The sequence below is a fragment of the Patella vulgata genome, chromosome 7, assembly GCF_932274485.2.
Source record: "Patella vulgata chromosome 7, xgPatVulg1.2, whole genome shotgun sequence".
Taxonomy (NCBI): domain Eukaryota; kingdom Metazoa; phylum Mollusca; class Gastropoda; family Patellidae; genus Patella; species Patella vulgata.
In genome coordinates this window covers 16,948,074-16,970,582 of record NC_065885.2, presented here as the reverse complement: position 1 = coordinate 16,970,582, position 22,509 = coordinate 16,948,074, and the positions used below count along the sequence as shown (strand labels likewise).

The 22,509-nt window shown below is 34.4% G+C and overlaps 1 protein-coding gene across 1 annotated transcript; it reads right to left on the bottom strand.

Annotated features, from left to right (window-relative positions):
• Nucleotides 1–70: 70 nt before the first annotated feature.
• LOC126828151 (ADP-ribosylation factor 1) lies at nt 71–19,845 on the bottom strand. Its single transcript, XM_050557749.2, has 4 exons — nt 19,600–19,845; nt 3,936–4,087; nt 3,579–3,816; nt 71–3,101 (listed from the first exon to the last, which is right to left on the bottom strand). Exons 1-4 carry the CDS (start codon nt 19,655–19,657, stop codon nt 2,836–2,838), a joined length of 714 nt encoding a protein of 237 aa, XP_050413706.1. The 5' UTR covers nt 19,658–19,845; the 3' UTR covers nt 71–2,835.
• Between the last annotated feature and the right edge of the window lie 2,664 nt (nt 19,846–22,509).

The window sequence follows — 22,509 nt, the reverse complement described above, 5'->3', positions numbered from 1 at the left end:
CTTTTGTCCACTGACCATTCATCATTGGCAATAATAAAATCTTGCTGATTACAAATAATATACAGATTAATTATGTTTAGCATAAGGATTTATTGATGATCATTTATAGAATTACATTCTAACAATATTAGGTGTATATTATGAATTTCGATAGGTATGAAAATAAAAAGAAACAAAACATTCTTTAATCTAAGAAAGAAAATATTACACAAGATTTGGTAAAGAATGGACATTTACATAGAGTTTTAACCAAAGCATGCAAACATTAAACCAAATCATACAAATGCAAATATTATGGCACAAATATTCTTCAATATTTCTTGGTTTTCAGTCAATCTAATTTCATAAGGACGGCAGCTAAAACAATAAACAGTGTATAAGTATGGATGTCTACATAATCATATTTAGCCATGATAAATAAGTACACTAGGGCTCGGCATAACATAGTTACTGGGATCTAACATGCTTAGACTAGACTGAAGAGGTTATCTGTAACTATGTTTTAAAATCCTGTTGAACCACATGCCTCATGGTTAGAATCCCCTGATTTTGCAAATACAAGGTCAAGAACTTCGATGACTGACAATAAAGTTATCGTAACTGGAAAAAAATAAATGAAACCTGGTATTAACCATAACAGCCCAGCAGGCTTTTGACCTTACATTCAAAATCAGTGTAAAACTTACTGAACAGTGCTAGAGATTCTATTGCACACTAATACAAACATATAGATAGCTAGTAAAATAAATTCTGTATATTCAATTAACAAATCTTCAATATTTTGCATTTAAATTAAATTGAACTTTGAATTTACATACAAATAACAGTAATATTTATAATATAATAATTCAAATCATGTCAAGGATTTCATAGATTATGCACATGGACTTCATTGTTTAACCGTCTTATGATGAGAGCAATATTTTTTGCAATTACAGGGATAGTGTCATAAAGGACTTATAATTCGTTCTGGCATACGTTTCCCCATTAAACATTATATTGGTACTACCTGTCCGTTAGTAATGCATATTTCTGATCAATGATTTATGTTACGGACAATTAAATGGGCACAGAAAACATTTTGAACAAAAATATGCATAATAATTTTACCCACATTAAATCCTTGAAGTGGGTATGTGATTAATCTAGTCTTATAAACAGTATAATATTCTGTATAATTATTATTATCTATGTACAACTAATATATAATTAATCTGAGCAGCTTAACATGAGCATTTCTTCTACAAACTTAATACAGTAATATTAACTGGATTGTTCTCAAATTCTTGCCAATAATGGTAACTGCATTTGTAAAATATTCCAAGACTGACAATTTACCCCCCCATTTCCTCCTAAAAAAAAGTTCAAAGATCAATGATTTTAACCCCCTGATACCGTAATAAGATTCCAAGACTGGCGATTTAACCCTCTCTAAAATCAGATTCCATAACTGGTAAGACCCCCCACTCCCCCAGCACAAACCCACCTCTAACACAAAAACATGTAACATGTACTGATACAGCATTCTTTAGAGCATTAACATCTCTATGCCCTTAATGGTATTTGTGTATTAAAAAAACATGTTCATCTAACTTTCAATACAAGAGTTATTTCCCTTTATAATATCACAACATCTCTATAATGTAAACTAGATACACATTTCAAATGAAAAAAAAAAATCATGCATTTTTTACACTTTTTTTTTATAAACATAGGAAAGATGATTCTAACCTGTAGAACTACTTAAAATGTTGAGTGAGATTAACTTTGTAAGCAGAGCTCTCTCCGTAGCCAACACAAATATTAAACGTTGAAACAGAAAAGAATGCATGGCAAATGAAATAAATGTTGGAATAGCAAATTTATAAAATATGGTTGACTGGCAAGGTTTGTTTTTTGTTATCACACTTTGACATAAGTTGAAACTATGACACCGAAATGAAGTTACACTCAAACAGTGATTTACAAGATACAACACACATACAATACATGCAGCAAGCCTGGATATAAGGCACCTGTCACAGACATTGTCAGGCATAAATTTAGACTTTTGTCAGGCACAATCTCTCTGGCGCCTTTCATTTTGTCTGGCACAAATTTGTCTTTTTTCTGTGTTTTTATTGATATTATATGTTGAGAATGTCAGGAACTATAATATAGTTCATTAGTGTCAGACAATTCTCAGGTACAACTGAAACCATTATATCCAGGCCTGCTAGTATCTAATTTATATCATGATGATTAACTCCTGGTATGTAGATATCAAGTGGATGGTTAGGGGGAAATTATGTGCCCATTTTTGCTTAATTCATTTATATCATAAAATACGGTATTTGTATAGTATACACCAAATACCATAATCATTGTTAATGATCACAACAGAACAATGCTGTTATTTTCTAAAAACAATCTGTCTTTTTTAAATTCCATATTAATGTGTTCATATCAACATTAAATAGTTACAGAGGAACACCTCAAAAGAACCAGTTTATTTTAATTTGATTATCAGAAGAGTTTATTATAATTTTTTTTTTTTGTTTATTTATTTCTTGTGATATTTGTCACACACACACACTTTTTTTATTTATCAGTTTCATTTAAATAATTAACACAAAATTGCACAATTTTTTGAATCATCGAAGGAAAGTACATCATGTTCCCACTGTTGATTCTAATCTGTTCCCACTGTTGATTCTAATCTTGAGATCGACAACAATTCAAATTAGGGTAGATCACTGAAAATTTCTCAAACTGGGAGACATTTTTCTCTATTAAAAAATTATACATTTATAGAATAAATATCTGGAAAATGTTACGATTCTATTATCTTCACTGTTATTTATCCAAACTGTCTTGACTGTCATTTTTATTAGTTCTTAAAAACAGACATTTTATAGCACTGTATGCACGAGAACAATAATCTCTGTGCGCAATTGCTTCATCTTGCTCTTCACTTATCTCCTCTGTATCGGAGGTCAGACCTATCGAAGGACCTGCAGTCTTATTTTGATTTTTGGTTGACGCTGAACCAAGTTTTGATGCTAACCAATCTAAAGCTCCATGAAGCCCATCACCTTTTACACCACTAACTGGTAAAATATCTGAAAGATAGAGAAAATAGTACTGGGTTTAAAAATGTGCTTATTTTGGAGATAAAGTATTACTATGGTAACAATACCTGCTAATCAAATTTTTATCAGTGCATGCAACAGCACAGTTTGCTATAAGACAGGCTGAATTTAGTATGGCTCCCTAAAGCATTATACTGATAAAGACCTTGTGTATTATGTATAAGGATCCTGCTTTAGAGTGGGCATATTCTATAGATCTCAACATTAGTGTAAAAGTTAAAAGCCTTTCAGGTCATATTATAACTTACATGTACATTAAGGTATGCTAAATTTTCAGGGCCCTGTCTCACAAAGCACACATGACACTTACTTAGTGGTAAACAACTTACACTCAGTCTACTGAAACTTTATGTATATTGCATACGTGTCTACAGGATCATAATGGTTCAGTCAAATGAAATATCCTTGGAAATGCATGAATTGATAAAGATAAGCAAAATATCTTACTCCAGGGATGTTTTAAGTTTTTGAGTCCCAGTTTGTCGGAGATCTCTTCTATTGTCATGGTATCCTCTAAATCCATTTTATTGGCCAAAAAAAGAAAGATGGATTCTTTCAGTTCCTCTGCTGCTATGGCTGGTTTTATAACATCATAATTTAACTCATCGAGTCGCTCTCGATCTTTACTGTCTATAACAAACACCACAGCATCAGCTCCTTTATAATAATGTCTAAACAATGGACGCTGTAATACATAAGATAATTACGGTAAAAAAATATAGTACCATCAAAATCCTAAATTTACAAAATGACAAACTGGTGGAATAGTAGTTGGACATGTTAAATTGACCAATTGCAACTTACGATTTTATCTCGGCTGCCAATATCCCAGGCCGTAAAATTAACATCTTTATACTGTATAGACTCAACATTAAAACCTATAGTTGGAATAGTGGTCACCAGTTCATCTAATTTTAATTTATATAAAATAGTTGTCTTTCCTGCTGCATCCAAACCTGAAAAAAAAAACAATTTTACAAAACTTAATACAGAGTACATAATATACATTTTTAGGGAAAATGGATTCTCTTAAATTGGGATCTACTTTTTCGAATTTTAGCCTGGATGCCAAAGTTTTGCTATTAGAGGGAAAGGTCCCAATCTGAAATGAAATGGAGTTTAATGTCCTACTTTTCTGCACGCCAGATGGATATCGTTGTTTTCATCCCATCTAAATGACTAGATGCATTTGCCTTGACAGGCACTCCACCACTTATAAGGGGAAACCAGACTGGAAAATCCCAAGTAACATTCACAGCAAACACCGGGATCAACAAGCCCAGGACCTCATACTGAATCAGAAACCATACTCACTAATAATATAGTAATCGCATGCAGGCTGATCGCACCACATACCCTTGTAAAAACAACTAACTTGAAACACTAGAGCAAGATAAAACACATAGACACTGTAAGTCATAAGAGAATTATTTAATGCACAGTGTACACAGTAGAATCCAGTTTTAAAGAGTCATTATCATTCCCACCAAGAAAATAAATATAATTGATTTTATATAACATCATATTCAAAATAACCATAATTATCGTAAATCCAAGCACTAGGCTTTTACATTTTAAACCAGCCTTCTTAAAATTCGTTGATAACTACGAAAAAATTTGCATTACATTTAACATTGGCAGGTATGAATACGATATGAATACCACATTGTAAATGATAGATGGAATAACAATTACCAGTTCATTAACCTGCATCAATTCGACAATGCTTTTCTCATATTTATAAAGGGAATGATAACAAATAGTAAAAACCCTAAATATTGTAATAACAAGCCATAGATGAACACATATAATAATAGCAAATCCTCAAGGCAACTGTGTAATCAAATTAACAGTTTGAACAATACCATCATCCTCCAATCTAAAATTACATTTTACCAACTGGTTTCTTTAATATAAATATTATCTGTAAGATGTTACAAATTTCAGGTAACATTAAAATATGTTAACCTTTAGGCCAATCTGATTTCCTCCAGAGTAAACAAGTTGTATTTTTGTAACTAAAATGAGAAGATGTAGAGGTATACATGTGTAATCTATTATCTGAACACAAGTTGAACATAAACATAGAGATTACTTCCTATAAACAATTATTCATTACTGTATCAAAAAACACAATCAATCTTCTTACAGACAGTAGAATACATAGGGTATGTTAGGAAGGGAGTTGGGAACCATGGTGGCTCAGTGGGTAAGATGCTGGCTCGATAGCCTGGAGGTCTCGGGTTTGCTGCCGGCGTTCGTCCAGAAGTTCCTGTGGATTTTCCAGCATGGCAAAACTACCCTCATAGCACACTGTGTGGCATATGCCTGTCTTCATTAACCCAGTTGGAGTAGGACGTCTAACCTTATTTCATTTCAATTCATTTAGACAGGGAGTCGAATAGGGCCAAATGTGTCCAAAGTCAAAAGGTATTTTCAGGTAGGTAAAAAAGACATATTTTAGGGCAATGCTGACAGATCCTTGGATGTGATACCACCTGGGTGGAAGCAGATGTTAAGCTCAACAAGAACAAGGCGGAGATCTTGGGTCAAAAAAAGTCCTACCATACTTTACATAAGTCAATATTCATCAACAGATTCTGCAAACCATTTAAAATCCTCCTGTCATGTTTATTTTTTGTTTAAAGAAAAATGGTGACTCAGTATGGTGCTGGCTGAGCTGGCTAACTAACCAGGAGGTCCCAGGTTCGAGCCCGGGTTGGCATAGCAAGTTCCTCAGGATTTTCCAGCTTGGTTTTTCCTTGCCAGTAGGGGGGAGGACGGAGGGTCGGGCAAAGAAAAAGCATCTAGATCTTCAGATGGTACGAAAAACCAAGGTCCTATTTAAACATTGGCATGCACGTAAAAGAACCCTTGGCGGCTGAAATTCAAAGAAGAGTACCGGGTAAGCGGGAACACCACTGTCCAGGAAAATTAACCCTCATGGTAGACTGCATGGCATATGCCTGTCTTCAATAACCTGGTTATTGCAGAAATTGATATGATACTTATAAATCAGAAAAAAAGGATAAAAATAATGTTGTCAAGTACAAATATGTGACTAACAATTTAATTTTGCTCATGTGATTCGACACACCTGTAATATAAATTATATTATACCTGTATCATGTGTGTACAGGTAATCAATATGTTGAATACACATTGATGATATACAGGTAGAATTTTAAATGCAAATAAAAGCATGGACTCAGGATTTTTCTTATAGGTGGGGTTTGGGAATCAATTTCTAAAAAAGAAAATGGCAATGCAAATCCTTTTGGACTAGATCATCAACAGCTTTTGACATGATGTCAGACATTGATTAATCAATCAGCATTGACGTTTATAGCAGTTTACCCACAGTTCCGTGCATCACACGCCAAGAATTCGGCGCAACAGATGGTTTCATTGGCTACTCCCTCGCACCATCAAGAACGCAGGTTATATAACAACTCTTCCAGATCCTAGTGTAGTACAGACAAATAAAACAAAACATAAAACGAAATTTTCAACTATAATAAGAAATGAACAAGCCAACAGTGAGGCTGATGTCCCCCGCCGAAATTGCAAAATAAATAGATGACACATATTAATTAATCGCACATTTATTTTTTTCACTAAGTTTCATCACTCTCTATCAGATAGAATCAAGATTATCTTGTCCCAAACCATCGACAAATGAAATCGATTAGCTCTGCTTAGCTTCAGCTCGAAATGTTAATTATTGAACTCAGTCAAGACATTCACCTAATGAACATCTACATATACATCAAGTTTAAACATTCACCTAATAGACACCTATGCCAAGTTTGAACATTCTACCTCAATTAGAAGGAGAGTTATTGTGTTCCAAAGTTTCTACCAATCAAATTGCTTATCACTCTGCTTACCCTCAGCAAAACATGTTCATTATCGAACTTAGTTAAGGTATTCATATAATAAATCTATACACCAAGTTTCATCAATCTCACTTAATTAGAACTAAAGTTATCGTGTCCCAAAGCATCAACCAATCAAATTGCTTATCTCTGCTTACCCTAAGCAGAAAATGCTCATCTTCGAACTCCATCAAGGCATTGACCTAATCAACACATACACCAAGTTTGAACATTCTAGCTCAATTAGGAAGAGAGTTATCGTGCCCCAAAGTATCAACCAATCAAATTGCTTATCTCTGCTTACCCTAAGCGGAAAATGCTCATCTTCGAACTCCATCAAGGCATTGACCTAATAAACACATACACCAAGTTTGAACATTCTAGCTCAATTAAAAGTTATCGTGTCCCAAAGCATCAACCAATCAAATTGCTTATCTCTGCTTACCCTAAGCGGAAAATGCTCATCTTCGAACTCCATCAAGGCATTGACCTAATCAACACATACACCAAGTTTGAACATTCTAGCCCAATTAGGAAGAGAGTTATCGTGTCCCAAAGCATCAACCAATCAAATTGCTTATCTCTGCTTACCCTAAGCGGAAAATGCTCATCTTCGAACTCCATCAAGGCATTGACCTAATAAACACATACACCAAGTTTGAACATTCTAGCTCAATTAGGAAGAGAGTTATTGTGTCCCAAAAAGTGTGACGGACAGACAGACGGACGGACAGACAGACGGACAGACAGACGGACAGACAGACAGACAGACGGACGAACCCATTTTAATAGTCCCCTGCTTTCTTCGAAAGGCGGGGGACAAATAGAATCTTAATCAGACTGTGTTTACAAATAAGGAATGTTGCCAATATTTTTGTGGGCAATTATTGATTGTTTATAAACATGCAGACAACTTATCAATTATTCATACTTGATAAAGCGTTGATAAATCACCCAGTTCTTATCAAAGGCTTGTCACACAATTTATCGCATGGCCATAGGATTAGAATGAAATGTTGTTTTTCATATTGTCAACATGTTACTAAACTTATTGCGTTTTATATGAATTTTTCGAGAAAAGCAATAAAAACCAGAATTACTATAACATAACAAATGCTGTACATTCTCCATCTCAAAGTGCATATAAGCAGCTACTGTACTGCCATTTTTCATGAGATCGGTATAAAAAGCCTTCCAGTCCTCCATCGCCTACCCAGACTCACCTAAAAGTCCCAAGAAGGACTTACACCAGTCTGCCATTCAACCAGACCAAACGACTAGACATTTTTTTGTTATATGTTTACGACCATGGCCAATCTTTGCATGGAGTTAAACCAAACTATATCATCTACAAACTTTATGGATCTTATTGACATTTCTCAATACATTAGGAAACTTGTCGTTGCACGTGGTCGGGTCTCTGTGGATTCCATGCACATGTTTTATAGTGTTGTGTAATAACTACCATAGGCGTAGGGGCTCGATGACAGTTAGGGGGGCAGAACCCAAAATGCCCGAAAAAATTTCGGGTTTACAGACAGCAGCGACCTTGTATACCCCCCCCTCCCCCAAAGACAATTTTGGAATATTTGACGGCTGCAAACACGTTTTCCTGTAATTGCAGCCGTTGAACAAAGCAACTTCAAAGTAGTCTAATATAGCCTAATTAAGGTGGCTGACTCGGAATTCCAATCAATCGTTTACAGTCCTCGAAGACGGGACCGTTAGGAGTAAATTTTGAAAATTTAACTGCCGCAAACGCGTTTTCCCGATATTTCAGCCAGTGAACAAAGCAACTTCAAGCGGTCTAATATAGCCTAATTAAGTTGGCTGACTCGAATTCCAATCAATCGTTTACAGTCCTCGAAGACGGGACCGTTAGGAGAAAATTTTGAAAATTTAACTGTCGCAAACGCGTTTTCCTGCTATTTCAGCCGGTGAACAAAGCAACTTCAAAGTGGTCGAATATATAATATAGCCTTATTAAGGTGGCTGACTCGAATCCCAATCAATCATTTACAGTCAACGAAGACGGGACCGTTGGGACAAAATATTGAAAATGTAACTGCTGCAAACGCGTTTTCCTGTTATTCCAGTCTGTGAATACAGCAACTTCAATTTGGTCCAATATAGCCTACCTGGCTGTTCCGAATTCCAAACAACCAATCAATCGTCGCGCGGTATATGAAGGCCTCACCCTCCCGGAGAAAAATTTGAAAATTTAATCACCGTAAATGCGTTTTCTGCTATTCTAGCCCGTGTAAGCAACTCCAAAAGTATCCAATGGTTTTGTAACTAAAATCTCACTCTGAATTCTAACCATCCAATCAGACTGTTGCATCTGCATTCACAAATAATAATCGATGCCTGAAAAATGTCGCACAAAGTAGAGTGGCTCCAGACAAAATGTTTTAATCCATAGTCAACTCAGTACAAATTTGTGATATTCAATTACAAGAAAAGTAAAATTAGTATTTTATTAGGGCTCGGTGACAGTTAGGGAAGCAAAACTAGAAATGCCCGAAAAAGTTCGGATTTATAGACAGCGGCGCCGGTTTTCTTTGAGAGGCGAATGACCCGCCAAGAAAATTTTGGAATATTTGACGGTTGCAAACGCGTTTTACTGCTAGTTTCCTCTGCCGATGCCCGTTTTTTCGGGCAATACCTATTTTCGGGCAATACCGTTTTTTCGGGCATACCTATCATAAGAGAGCTTCGGGCATATTTTCGGGCATATGCAGTGGACAAGAAAAAGACGAGAAAACACTTTTCGGGCAGTGTGGATCTCAAAGAAATAAGTTAGTTATATTTTTTCTCTAAACGTTAATAGAAAAAAAAGGTCGTCAAATTTTTCATTGCCCAAAAATAAATTTTTTGGGGGGCAAATGCCCCCTCTGCCCCCCCCCGGCTCCTACACCTATGATAACTACTGGACACTGCTTTCTGAAATTTAGTGACTTAGTCTCCTACACATTTTTACACGTAGCGAAGAGATCGGTATTCTTCTGCTTCCCACATGCAGAGTTATGTTACATGCAAATCAGGCCCAACATGGACCCCTAACTGATAACTCACAGTAGGGATTTTGCAAATGTGCTTGCTGTCTGATGCCATATTGCGTATGCTAGAGTATTCTCTCTTTTAGCATCTGCATGTTACAAATACCCAAAATTAAATGATGAATTCCAAATAATCAATGGTTTTTGTATCAAGCGTGAATTGCCATTTTACCTCTTTATCACAAAGTAGCAATTTTGTGAGAATTATTAAATCTTTTCCATATGTGACTAAAATATTTTTGGATAATAATTTAGTTGTTTTTACGATGTCAAATATGAATGCAAATACAAACCAAACCACTGCCTTTTAATTCAAATATATGTGCACTAAAAACTTTGAATTATTTACTGGGGTCCTGGGCTTTGGTCCTGTCTGTTTACTACACTTTATTATCTTTTTTTTAAGCGTTTTCCAAGATTCTACCCGGATTATCGCCCTTTTTGTTGTTAATTTATTTTACGTTCTAACTCATCATGACGTCAATTAGCAGACTATCGCCATTCAGGAGATGACCACCATCTAGACCAGCGCAGTGAATGCTTAAGGCTGGGCCCCTGATCCATTCACTTGATTTGATATCAGTTGCTTATTTCTTGCACAGTAATTGTGTGTTCTCTGCATAAAATAGCAAGGAGATCTACCGATACATGTTTAAAATTTACATATGTCAATATTTACTGAAACATATAGAGAATCATGCAGATGTTACACTATCCTAAATGAGAAAATAATTTAGATTCTACCACATTGTTTACCCAGAGCACTAAATAAATAAATGTAGTATAACTTAATGTTACACTTGAAATCATGCAAGCTACATGTAGGTATTTACACAAATACATCTTCCCATTGCTTAGAGAAAAAGATTGAGCAGAAAGGTAACTACCGGGTACAAAGTTCGACAGGCTTCCTTTTTCCTTGTCAAGAGAATATTCCAGCTTGGATTCAATCGGATTGGAAAGATTTACACTAGCGCTTGCTTATTTATATCATCAACAGAGAATGCCGAACATGTTTCTGTAAATACCTTACAGACTCTAGCAATTTTTTACCTAATATTCTTTTAGAAATTCCACTTTCACAATATTTTAGTTGGCAAATCAATTGAAGATCAGCGGCTTTTACTGTTGTTCAAATTTGTGGATCAAGATAATGTTTTAGTTCAATCTGTTGTCTTTTCATTCAAACTGCCTGTTTAATACGCAAAGAAAATAAATAAAACCGGAAATTTGTAATTATTACAAGAACTAACAGAGGCACTTAAAATGTCAAAAGCACTATGTGTATCTGATGTACAGTACATACAAAAATTTCATACAGTAAAAACATTACATGTACGTAATTGGCATTTTTTTACTAGAATCCTGACAGGTACTTATTTCAACAGTACAATAATAACATTAGCTATTTATATATTTCTCATCATATACCTGCTGATAAATATGTTTCAGGTGTAAAGCACTATGTAAATAAATCTGGAATAACACATCAACTAAACTCCACATGTACCAGCTATTTTATAGGCTTTACAGTTTACAGACATTAGATGAATGGGTGACAATCAATGATTCATATTGTTTCTGGCATCAGATTGGTTTATTTGTTAGGTTACATGTTTATATTCACTGAAAGGGGTGCTTCTGCAAGGGCAGTACCTTATCTATACAATTATTTAAATTGTGTTAAATTGTGTAAGTATCAAAAGATTCAATAAAATTATATATGTTCAACAGTAGATAAAATCGAAAATATCTTTCTACAGTGACCATTGATTCAAAGAGGTATAGATGGTCTGATGTTTTATATATATATGCGATGTTTAAATAACATGGGCGGCATATTTATTTTTAGTTGTTATTTAAATGCATAACTCAAAGATCAAATAACTACTCCATCAGTTCTAAAAAACAGACAAAATGCAAAAATGAAATATGTTTTATATTAATCCTTTGAATTCTGAGGGGGGGGGGGGGGGGTGGGGGGGGGGGGGCTGGAAGGATTTTAAATGTATGCACTATATTATACTTGTGCTTGTCAAAATGAAAATAAACACATGTTGTCCTATATTCCTGAAACCATGACACCAGCAGCACCTCGTCCTTCTTGAACATATTATACAAATGTCTACAGAATTCTCAACAAATCATAGGTGATGTATTTCTTTTAATAATGAAACTCGGGTACATGTATCATGCTTCTATCACATTTGCCATATCACGATCTGTATAAAAAAGTGTTGGTTGGGTAAAAATTTGGATGTGACCGTCTGCGCTAAGCTTAACTTCCTTACCAACATCCGTTAATCATTAGACAAACTTTCATCAACAGATGTAACTTGTAATGATTGACTTTTGTAAAATACAGATTTGAGTAATTAACGTTTGATTGAACCGAAACTGATAATTTTGGATCAATAAGAAAGCCATTAAACTTTTACTACTCTGTGATTTATATTTCATGTCTTAATCAAATGTCTAATTTGAGGTATCAAGTAATATTTGAGTTTATTGGTATAATTTAAGCAGTTGACGAGTTCTAATGAATTTCTTCATTAAATCAACAAACACGAGGTGGAAACTCTCACAGCTGTTTAAACACCTTTTAACCAACCAACTTTATTTTTAACCAAATCTACTTTTTACCTCCCAAAACTCAAAGCATTAATGCTTTCCACTAATCTACCCCCCTAAGTTCAGAGTTGAATCTGATACCAGAAAAAACAGCTGGTAAAAGAGAGCTTCTAGATAGGCATGACCAATATTTAGTCATACATGTTTAATGATTCAAAGTCTGGTAATACGTTACTCAAGATATATTTATGTGTATTTATATCCATCATTTAAAATGTCATGTTTTATGTTATTTTGCTTTAGTTTGGGTGGGTTTGTATTTTGTTGGCTATGGTTATGATAATAAGATGTATTCAAATGATAGTCAAAGTTCTAGAAGCAAAAAGAATAAGTAACTTAGATTATTTAAGCCACAAAATATAAATTTGATACCATTCGCATTTTGATGTTCATAAATAGAGCTTACATGTATATATAGTTATCGTTCAGACCATGAATGAAATTTATAATAGAATAAATATGGTGATGGGTGTCTTGAAAGTAATAAGTACACATTAGTAGCCACAACTTCCATTACGATTGATCAATTTTCATAATATTTGGACCTTCATTAGCCCAGTTCATTCCGGACGTTAACCCATTTGATTCCTATATTTGCCATTTATACTGGAATACTGGATTTGCCTAACAAAATCATAGAATTAAAACTCGTTCCAAAATGACCCATGTTTCTTTTACATGTATTCTGGTATTAATTAATATTCTAGAAACCTTTTTTTATAAACTCCTTCCTGTATATGTACCATCTGTTACGGGCTAATTTGTTTTTCTTACGTAAAAACCAAGATATACACAATCACAATGTTCCTTTGATCTACTACACATCCATACTGTACTCTTGTATCATGAGCTTCCTTATCTAATCATTATGGCATCATTATACTGCACCTTACACCTTTAAGCTTGCAAATTTATTTTTCTTACATAAAACTCTAGATAAATGTTCACATAATTAATGCTTACATATATATGTACTTTATCAAGCATCTATAGCACATCTAGGAATGTGGTTTACCTGGCAAATGTACACATTCATAGCGATCAAAGGGTTGCAGCAAATGCATTCTATAGGCTCTTTCCATTAAAGCGTTGACATGCCAAAATTCTGTTGTGACAGGTTTCTCCATTTTATGAACACATTAAGATGGAGGATCTTAACACAAAAATGCATCTTTCTTAGTGCTTACTAAACTAATTTACTTCCAATTGGTGGAGATATTGTGTCCTTTGAGGAATGATGATCATATCCCTGCTTACTGAACCAATTTACTTCCAATTTTATGGAGATATTGTGTCCCTTTGAGGAATGATGATCATATCCCTAACTATGGGATTTCATTGGTTTACAATCACAGTATCTGCTTCCGATCACCTATATAGGACATCTACCAAATGAAATCATTTACATGTAGTTACGAAAATCAGTAGAAACATCAAACATATATGGAAAGTAATTTAAATATTGTACATAAAAAATTAGATTTTATCTCTGAGCATTAATGGAATCACAGTATTCTTTAAATCAAGTTTCTCATTAGCAGATTACATATTTAACACAGGTTGTATCAATTTCAATTACCGGTTTAGATCATAAACGAAACTAAGACCAAGGAAATCGTATTTACCAATTGACTAATATGTTTTCCATATCGTTTTCACTTTCAGGTAAAGGAAAAGATAAAATAGATAAGTATATTGGTAATATTACTTCTTATCTTCTTCATTGCTAAATTGGCTGATAACTTTTTTTATAAATTTTACTACAGTAGCTAGAAGATTACACATGGGGGTTACAAAGTTATCATCCAAAGAGAATCATATTTTCTAATTAACTGATATCTTTTCTAATTTGTTGGTAGACAGTTGCCATGTAAGCACTAATTGAGGGAAAATAAACGATAACATAGATGGGGTTTCTAATTGACTAGGCCCACATATATCATCTGATTTACCAGTAAGAATAATATTGTTTTATTAGTACATGTATCTAACTTTCTGTTTTCAAAATCATAATTATTGACTGGAACATGTACATAAGAACTTAATTATTCAGAATTTTTTCTGATTACAAGGTAGAAAGACAAGACCATACCACAATCAAATTTAGGGTAATTTTCCTTTCCCCTTTCCTGTAAAAATGTTTATGTTATCTGCAATAAACAGATGTTTTTAGCAGTGAACCTGAGTTTAGTCTGATAGAGCTCATATCTCATGGCTTATATTACATAATATACATGTACATGTATGATGTTATATAAAGCAGAGGTTTACTCATATTCCACGCTGTATTTTCATATTCTACAGAAAATTACACTCATGAATAATGAAACTACACTAATAATACTGTTCATAAATACAAAGAGCTGTATTCGGTATACAATTTTGATAAGAGATAGAAATGAAATGAGCTTTAATAACATACTACTTCTCTGCTCCATTCTGACTAATGAAGACGTGCATATGCCATGCAGTGTGCTACAAGTGAAATTTTGTCCAGACACCGGCGCTATGGCCTACGCTTATTTCGAATTCCAACTGTCAAGGGTTCTCTTACGTGCATGCCAATGTGCCAATGTGTACAAGTTACCTCGGTTTTTCGATGCATCCAAACAACTTGACGCTATTCCTTGACCCCCCTCCATTCTGCACCACTGACAAGGCGAATCCACACCGTAAAACCTTAAACAACTTTCTCAGCCAGTACTGAGATCAAACCCGGGACCTCCAGGTATAGCGAGCCAAAGCCTTACTCACTGAGCCACTGTGGTTCCCACTCAACACGAACTAGGCATTTGAGAAGAACCCATAGAAAACCCATTGAGTTAAGTAAGTGATCCACATTCTTGTCATAAACAGGGTCTTTACACACATGGCATGTAAACTGCACTTGCATTGATTACAGACGATCTAAAACATACATGTACATCACCCAACCCTCCAATTTAGAATAATTTAAGTAATTTCCTGTAACCAAAAATATCTACACCTAATTTACTAGACAGCTATTGTTTATAATTACATGTACATTGTACCTGACATGACATGTAGGCCTACATTGTAAATATTAAAATACAACACCCAAAACAATACAGTACTTCCTTATGTGAAAACATGGCAAGTTTAGCCAAGAAAAAAACTGTTAACAAGAACCAAAAAAATCTTAGGTTTCCACCATACATTCATTCATATAATAATAATATACAATACGTCACAGCTTCCCAGGTAATATGTACTGTGTGTACAACCTATAATTTATTGGCAAGTGTATATCCCACAGCATGTATGTATGGAAGTGCCACGGTGCATCCTACATGTTGGATTATATTTTAACAAGTTTACACCTTAACTACAAGATTCAATGTTATTGTGTTAGGCATGTAAATGTACCATAGCCTATAGTTAATTGTTAACAATAGGAAGATGTACCTGGGTAATAACCAATGGGTGTATTGGTGTGCCAACACATAAATAACAATACTGTAACATACAAAAACTGTTAAATTTTAAAACAGTATTAGATAGTAGTGATATGTAGAGAGAGAAAGAGAGGGTTTAACGTTCACTCGACACAAACTAGGTCATTTCGGAACTAACATATAGTTTAATTTTATTTCAATAATTGCGCGTAGCAGTGTTTAGCAATGGGAGGAAACCAGAGGACCCGGAGAAAATCCACGAGGTTGGACAGGCGACCCTACTCACATATCACCACGGAATCGAACACTTTACTTGAACTCATCAAATAGCTATTTAAAATAAAAACATAACAAAATGATGACAAGGGCATCTATCACCACCCTTATGGATTTTGTGCAAGCCCTTTGATGTTTCCCCCTTCTCAAGATAGTCAGATTTCAAACACAAAATACAAGACTTTTCTCCATCATTTAGTCAGAGAATCACGGTTGTGACCTTATTTTCATATATGCATACCAGTTGACCTCCTGACCCTTTATTTCAAAATCATGAATATTCACCAAAATCTGGCATCAAATTTTAATTCAAACACTCTTCTTTGACTCCTGACCAAAAAGTCAAAAGAAATTGCCATGGAAAGGTCAGGAAAGAAAAAGAGAAAATTGTTACATTAATCCATAACATGAATTCATATAGCTAGTTTATGATAAGGGTTAAATTAATGATAGAAAAACACATCCATAAACATCAGTTAGCATGGTATATCATAAACTGGGTTTCACACCAGGAAATTGTATTGTTATAGTACAATTTTCTCAGGTATTCGAGAGTCAATTGAACCACTCTCATGTCAATATTTACATTGCATTGCATACAAGTAGTCTGTGTTGTACCAGGAAGATGTAGGTAATAACCTATTTATAAATATTACATATACTGTATATCAAGAATATTTATGATAAAAATTACCAGTCAAGAATATTTTTTATGATTAAAATTACCAGTCATTATATATTGTACACATACATTGTAACCCATTGCCATTGGGATGGGTTACTTTTTGGGGGGAAATAAGTGTCTTTAAAAATTCAAACCTCTATACCCCCATGGTCATTATTGTATCTCAGAGTACCTGTACATAATAAGAATTCTCCTTTCAAATTAATATTCTACAGTGAAGATAATTGGGATTCATTGGTCTGCTTAAATAGTTGAAGATAAAGTAAAACTTTTCATAAATACTTGTAGTTACATTTCAATGGCAATCTTAGTAGTTCTTGGGACATGACATAATGTAGTTATATTTTAAAGGCAATCTTACAGTAGATACTGGACATGACATAATGCTTGTAGTTAAAGGCAATCTTACAGTAAGTAGTTCTTGAACTTTAAGTTGCACATGCAACTATATTCTAGATATAGATGATTGATTTTTTTTTAATTATATTTTTTTACTGGATGCTCACCCTAATTCAGTAATTTGATCCGTTCTAAAAATTATGTTAGATTGTATAGTGCAGGATTTAAGAACCATAAAAATGAAATATAATTTTAATTAGATTGGCTATAAAACTGTTGGGAGATGGCTTAAACCACACTTATTATGGTAGTTTCATTATCTTAAGTTCTGATTCTGCTAATTGGAAGACATTTTGATGCCATAAAACATCTATTTCTTATGGGCGGAATACATTAGCAAATTTATTATCAAAACATGCCAGACAGCCAGATCAATAAATACATCATAAAATCATAAATCCATGTATAATGATCTCCCATAGATTGTTTTGGCTAAAGGCCTTCTTCTTCAAGCAGAACCATATGATCATAACATTCAACTTACAATTGGATATGTACAATGTATATATGCCGGTTCTGACCATCACTGTCACTGACAAAGAATTAGATTGCCCAAAATAACCAAGTTCTCCAGTTTCAGCCTTGTGCTAAAAAGCCCTTTGCATCATTAATTAGTGAAATAAAGACATCATAAAAACTTATGTGTAGCACCAAAAAGAACTATAATTATCTAATGTGTCCATTAAATCCATGTTATTTCTCTCATGGAAATCATCAACTTTATAATCGGTTTATTTATGTTAACTCATATCTCTTTTATAATTGAAAAATGTTTCTGTATTATTTTGGATTTCCTCTCACTACTGAAGACCATGTCCACAATTAAATAACTGAGATACAGTAGATATGGAACCTGATCCAGTTCCTGGCCTGTACAAAACAAAAGGACCAGACCTGATGTTTCGATTCCTGATTTTTTTTTACAGTATCACATGATTTAGGGGTCTGGTTCCCATGAACATAAATCTAGGAAACCAGTGGCTGGTTTTTGTTTTTAGTTAAAGGCTTGTACTATGTGACAAGGAATAGGATCGCTTGTCCAATCTAGTGGTTTTTCTACAGGTCTTCTGGTTTCCTTTCACTACTAGTGCTAAAGACTCCTATGCGCAAGTGAAATATTGAAATAAAATGACATAGCTAGGTTGTGTCGAGTGGACATTAAACCCTCTCTCAGTTTTTGAGCAGCGGGGGGTCCAAAGTGGAGACAACCACGCATGAATTTGATAACATCAGGAGTTGTTCTTTGAATGTAGGAGACAAAAATTATTTCCTGCTCAGCGGGAGTGGGGGGGCAGACCACCTGGAACCCTCCTCTGGACACGCAAATCTTTGTGCAGGTCATACTGGATCTTACTGAATATTCATGTATGCATACATCATAAATGACATATGTTAGTTCCAAAATCACAGTCTCTGTATGCCCTCATATTTTATGTGTCATTTTATTCAAAATTTGGTGTCAGTTTGAATTTATGACTTTTAAATTGTGTTATATATATATATATATATTTTTTTTAAAGGTTGTTACACCCTTATATGAAATGGCACAATCTATTTCATCTATTCAGTACTTTAATAGCTCTCAAATATTTTGTGTGTCAGCCCTAACAACAAATAGTTAACTGCAATGGGCTACAGGAAGTTGTCAACAATTACCAATGAATAATTCAGTTAAATTTCTCTGAAAGTGGTTTAGCAATTAACAATTTCATCAACATCCTTCTAAAATTAACCAGATGATATTTGAATCATAAAATATTCATAAAAGTTTAGTTTGATTAGTCATGATAACCTTTTATTTCATCTGCGGTATTCAAATTTATGTTTCGGTCTCTTCTGGCGGTTGACATTTAATGTGTATGTAAATGTATATAATATGAGTAATTATTGAACATGGATGCAATTCATCATAGTTTTGTCAGACTCAACAGTAACATCATCTGATCGCATCTTATCTAGTAAACAAAGGTCTGACGATGTAGTCAGTCATAATGGGAAAAGCACGCGTGTATGCTCGTATATTTCGTGCGTGTAACGGTAAAAATCCTTCTCGGTTATTTAGTCTTTCTTTTTTCGATACCTCTCTATGGGCGAAAAGTCTGGATAATCCAAATGTTTACCTACCTAGCAGCAGTATTCTTACATCTCTGTGTTTGAATATTCTCGTCCAAAACTGACCCATGATTATTATTTCTGAATAACAAAACTTTGTATAAATGAATCCTCCATATCTGAACTATATAATTGTGATAATCCTGGTGCTAAAAGCTGTATATAGTTCCTGATTTCATAAGTAACATATTATTACTGCCTTCTTCAACCTTCCAGAAGGGATTAACAAGACTTGCAGACGATACATTGTTCAGGTGAAACTGAGGCTCGCGTGTTTATTCCCTGTTTGATTGGTGGATATCTCGCGTGCCGAGGATATTTCGTCTACAGGTCTATTGATGCGTGTATACTCATTACTCACTCAACGCAATCGGGAAATACGAACGATGCTTAGAAATAAATGAGATATTTTGTAATTTTGTCCCGTAAATCACATGTTCAAAAGAACGGAATCTAAATTGGATATTTCTTTTACTTTAAATTAGATTTTACAAAATAGTAACAAAGTTAAAATCACATTTAAAATATGATTTAATTTTTCAAAATTATCACGATTTTGTTTAAAAATAAAGCATTTATTGAAAGTTTAAAATGAACTGAAATACCACGGATGGGGTTTAAATCAAAACAATAACTGATTCATTTGAGACGTAGCTAGGGTGGGTGTAACTGTTTTGTCTTGGTGTAAACAAGTCTAGCCTGCGCCTACGTATCAGTTCCATAACGGAGACAGCAACAAAATTCCATCTGCCGTACCGAAAAATACCACGTCTATAAAAAAATACCATACTTCCCTTTCATTTCACAGTATCAGAACATTGCCTTGTGTTGAAATAATATCAGTAGCCAACCTTGTTATAATCTGAAATCACTTGGGATTTAACCAGGTATACGTACGCCACCGACGGCCCCGCCACCGATGGTTCTTTTACCTCCACGCGAACGTGTACGCAGAATCTCGGTTTTGGTCCCATCTGAGCGACAGGACGCTGCGACTAGACGCTGCCCCTTGCCAGACCCTCCGTCCTACACCATTGCACTCGAACTGCATGAAAACATAAAAAATGTACGGGTCCCTGAGCCTACCATATACTCACAGACTCATTCTCAGTTCACTCGGGAAGGAAGGTAGCTACTTATTATATAATTAAATATAATTCGCTTATATTTGGGACCTAGAAATTGACACAAATGGGTCGCAACGCATACAATAATGTAATATGAATGTATATAAATTGATTTACATTCAATCGTTTCTGTTTTTACTGTAATTTCTAATCAGTTAGGTTCGGCGAGATACGCCAGTGTTCTCAATCGAATTTCAATCTCTAGCTTCTGGTTATTCCAGTCTACGCCAATAGTATTTATTGGGCATGCTCTCCAGATAAGAATATAGCGTCACCGTTTGACATGACTTGTGGAATCCTAGCCTCGTTTTTCGATTCCCTTATTACACATAGCGCTGAAACGCATTATGTACACGATTCGTGTACCAATTGTAAAATGTTTATTTTGTCTTAAATATTGGATATCAGAAGGCCATCTTTTCCCGGTAAGATCACAACATTATTGTTGATTTAAAGTAACTATCCTGAAAGGAATGATGTATTGACCTTTTCTTAAAATTTCAGCTCAAAATATTGAGTCGTTTGGACGTGAACGTCAAAACTGTTTATCCGGACACGTAACCCTTTTAAGATTTTCTGGTCAATTTCTTCGTTGGGTGACCTGATAATCGATTCCCGTTTTTTGAGAGGTCTATACAATGAATGACCCATGTGCTGTACTTGATCACGGACGGTAAATTTCACCTACACATTATTTTTATAAAAAAAACCCAAAAAGGTCTGGTTTTATCCAGACACCGTATAATACAGTTTGAGACACCGGTCTCCATTTCCAGATGAAGACTGACGGATTTAAGTTGTTTGCAAACGTATCACAAATACTGAGTTACTTGCTCGGCCCGTAGGTAGATGGTTTTAAGGCATTTTAACACAAAATTAAGTAGTTTTATTCTCCAAAAAATTATCGGGATTGGCCCTTTAAACCGACAAATAAATCGTTTTTTCAATGTCGAAGATTTTGGATGATATTGAGTTAGAGACTTAGCTACTTTAACTGGTACTCGCAGATACTAGGTTTAGCCTCTGTTGTTTAAAATCATTCCTTCTATAATGTGCCTTCAATTGACATCCTTTTGCATCCCGGAACTTCAGGTGTTAAATCATTCCTTCTGTGCCTAAATATAACGCCGTATCAGGAAGCGACATTCATACGCCTTTTGGTTTTTTGTCGTATCCTAGTTAGATTGTATATATATAGTTGCGTATGATTATTTGTAATTATATTGAATACAATATTGTTTAAACGAGGTTAAGGCTACACAGTTGTCCATATTTTATGAAAGTATAATAAAAGTAGCCTACCTGGATTTAGCCTCTGCCCTGGATATTCCCATCCTCAGGTCACACCAATTCGATTTTCTCTTCTTCGGGAAAATTTTCTTAATATTTCTTCGATAGAACGAATTTTCCAAAAGTAAATGAAATGAAATGGGGTTTAACGTCATATCGTTATGCCCCGATTGGGTAAATAATAAAAACTGAATTCCAAACATTTTTTTTTTTTTTTTGCTTTGTTCAAAAGCTAATAGTTCTAAAGTTTTAAGGTTTGTAATTTTAAAGAAATCACCTTCCACATAATCCACGTCTCTATTTATTTTTCAAGAGTCCGAAGAATAGAAAATCACAAATTGGCGTGCAAATTTAATGAATAATTCCTGGTAGCCACTGTTTTGGCAAAAACGTACGGATTGATGTTGGTATGAGTTTTCTTTCATATGCTAATAGGTGAATGGTTGATTTAATGAATTTATAAACAGGTCTAAGAAAGTGGGGTTTAAAAGAAAATCAAATGTTG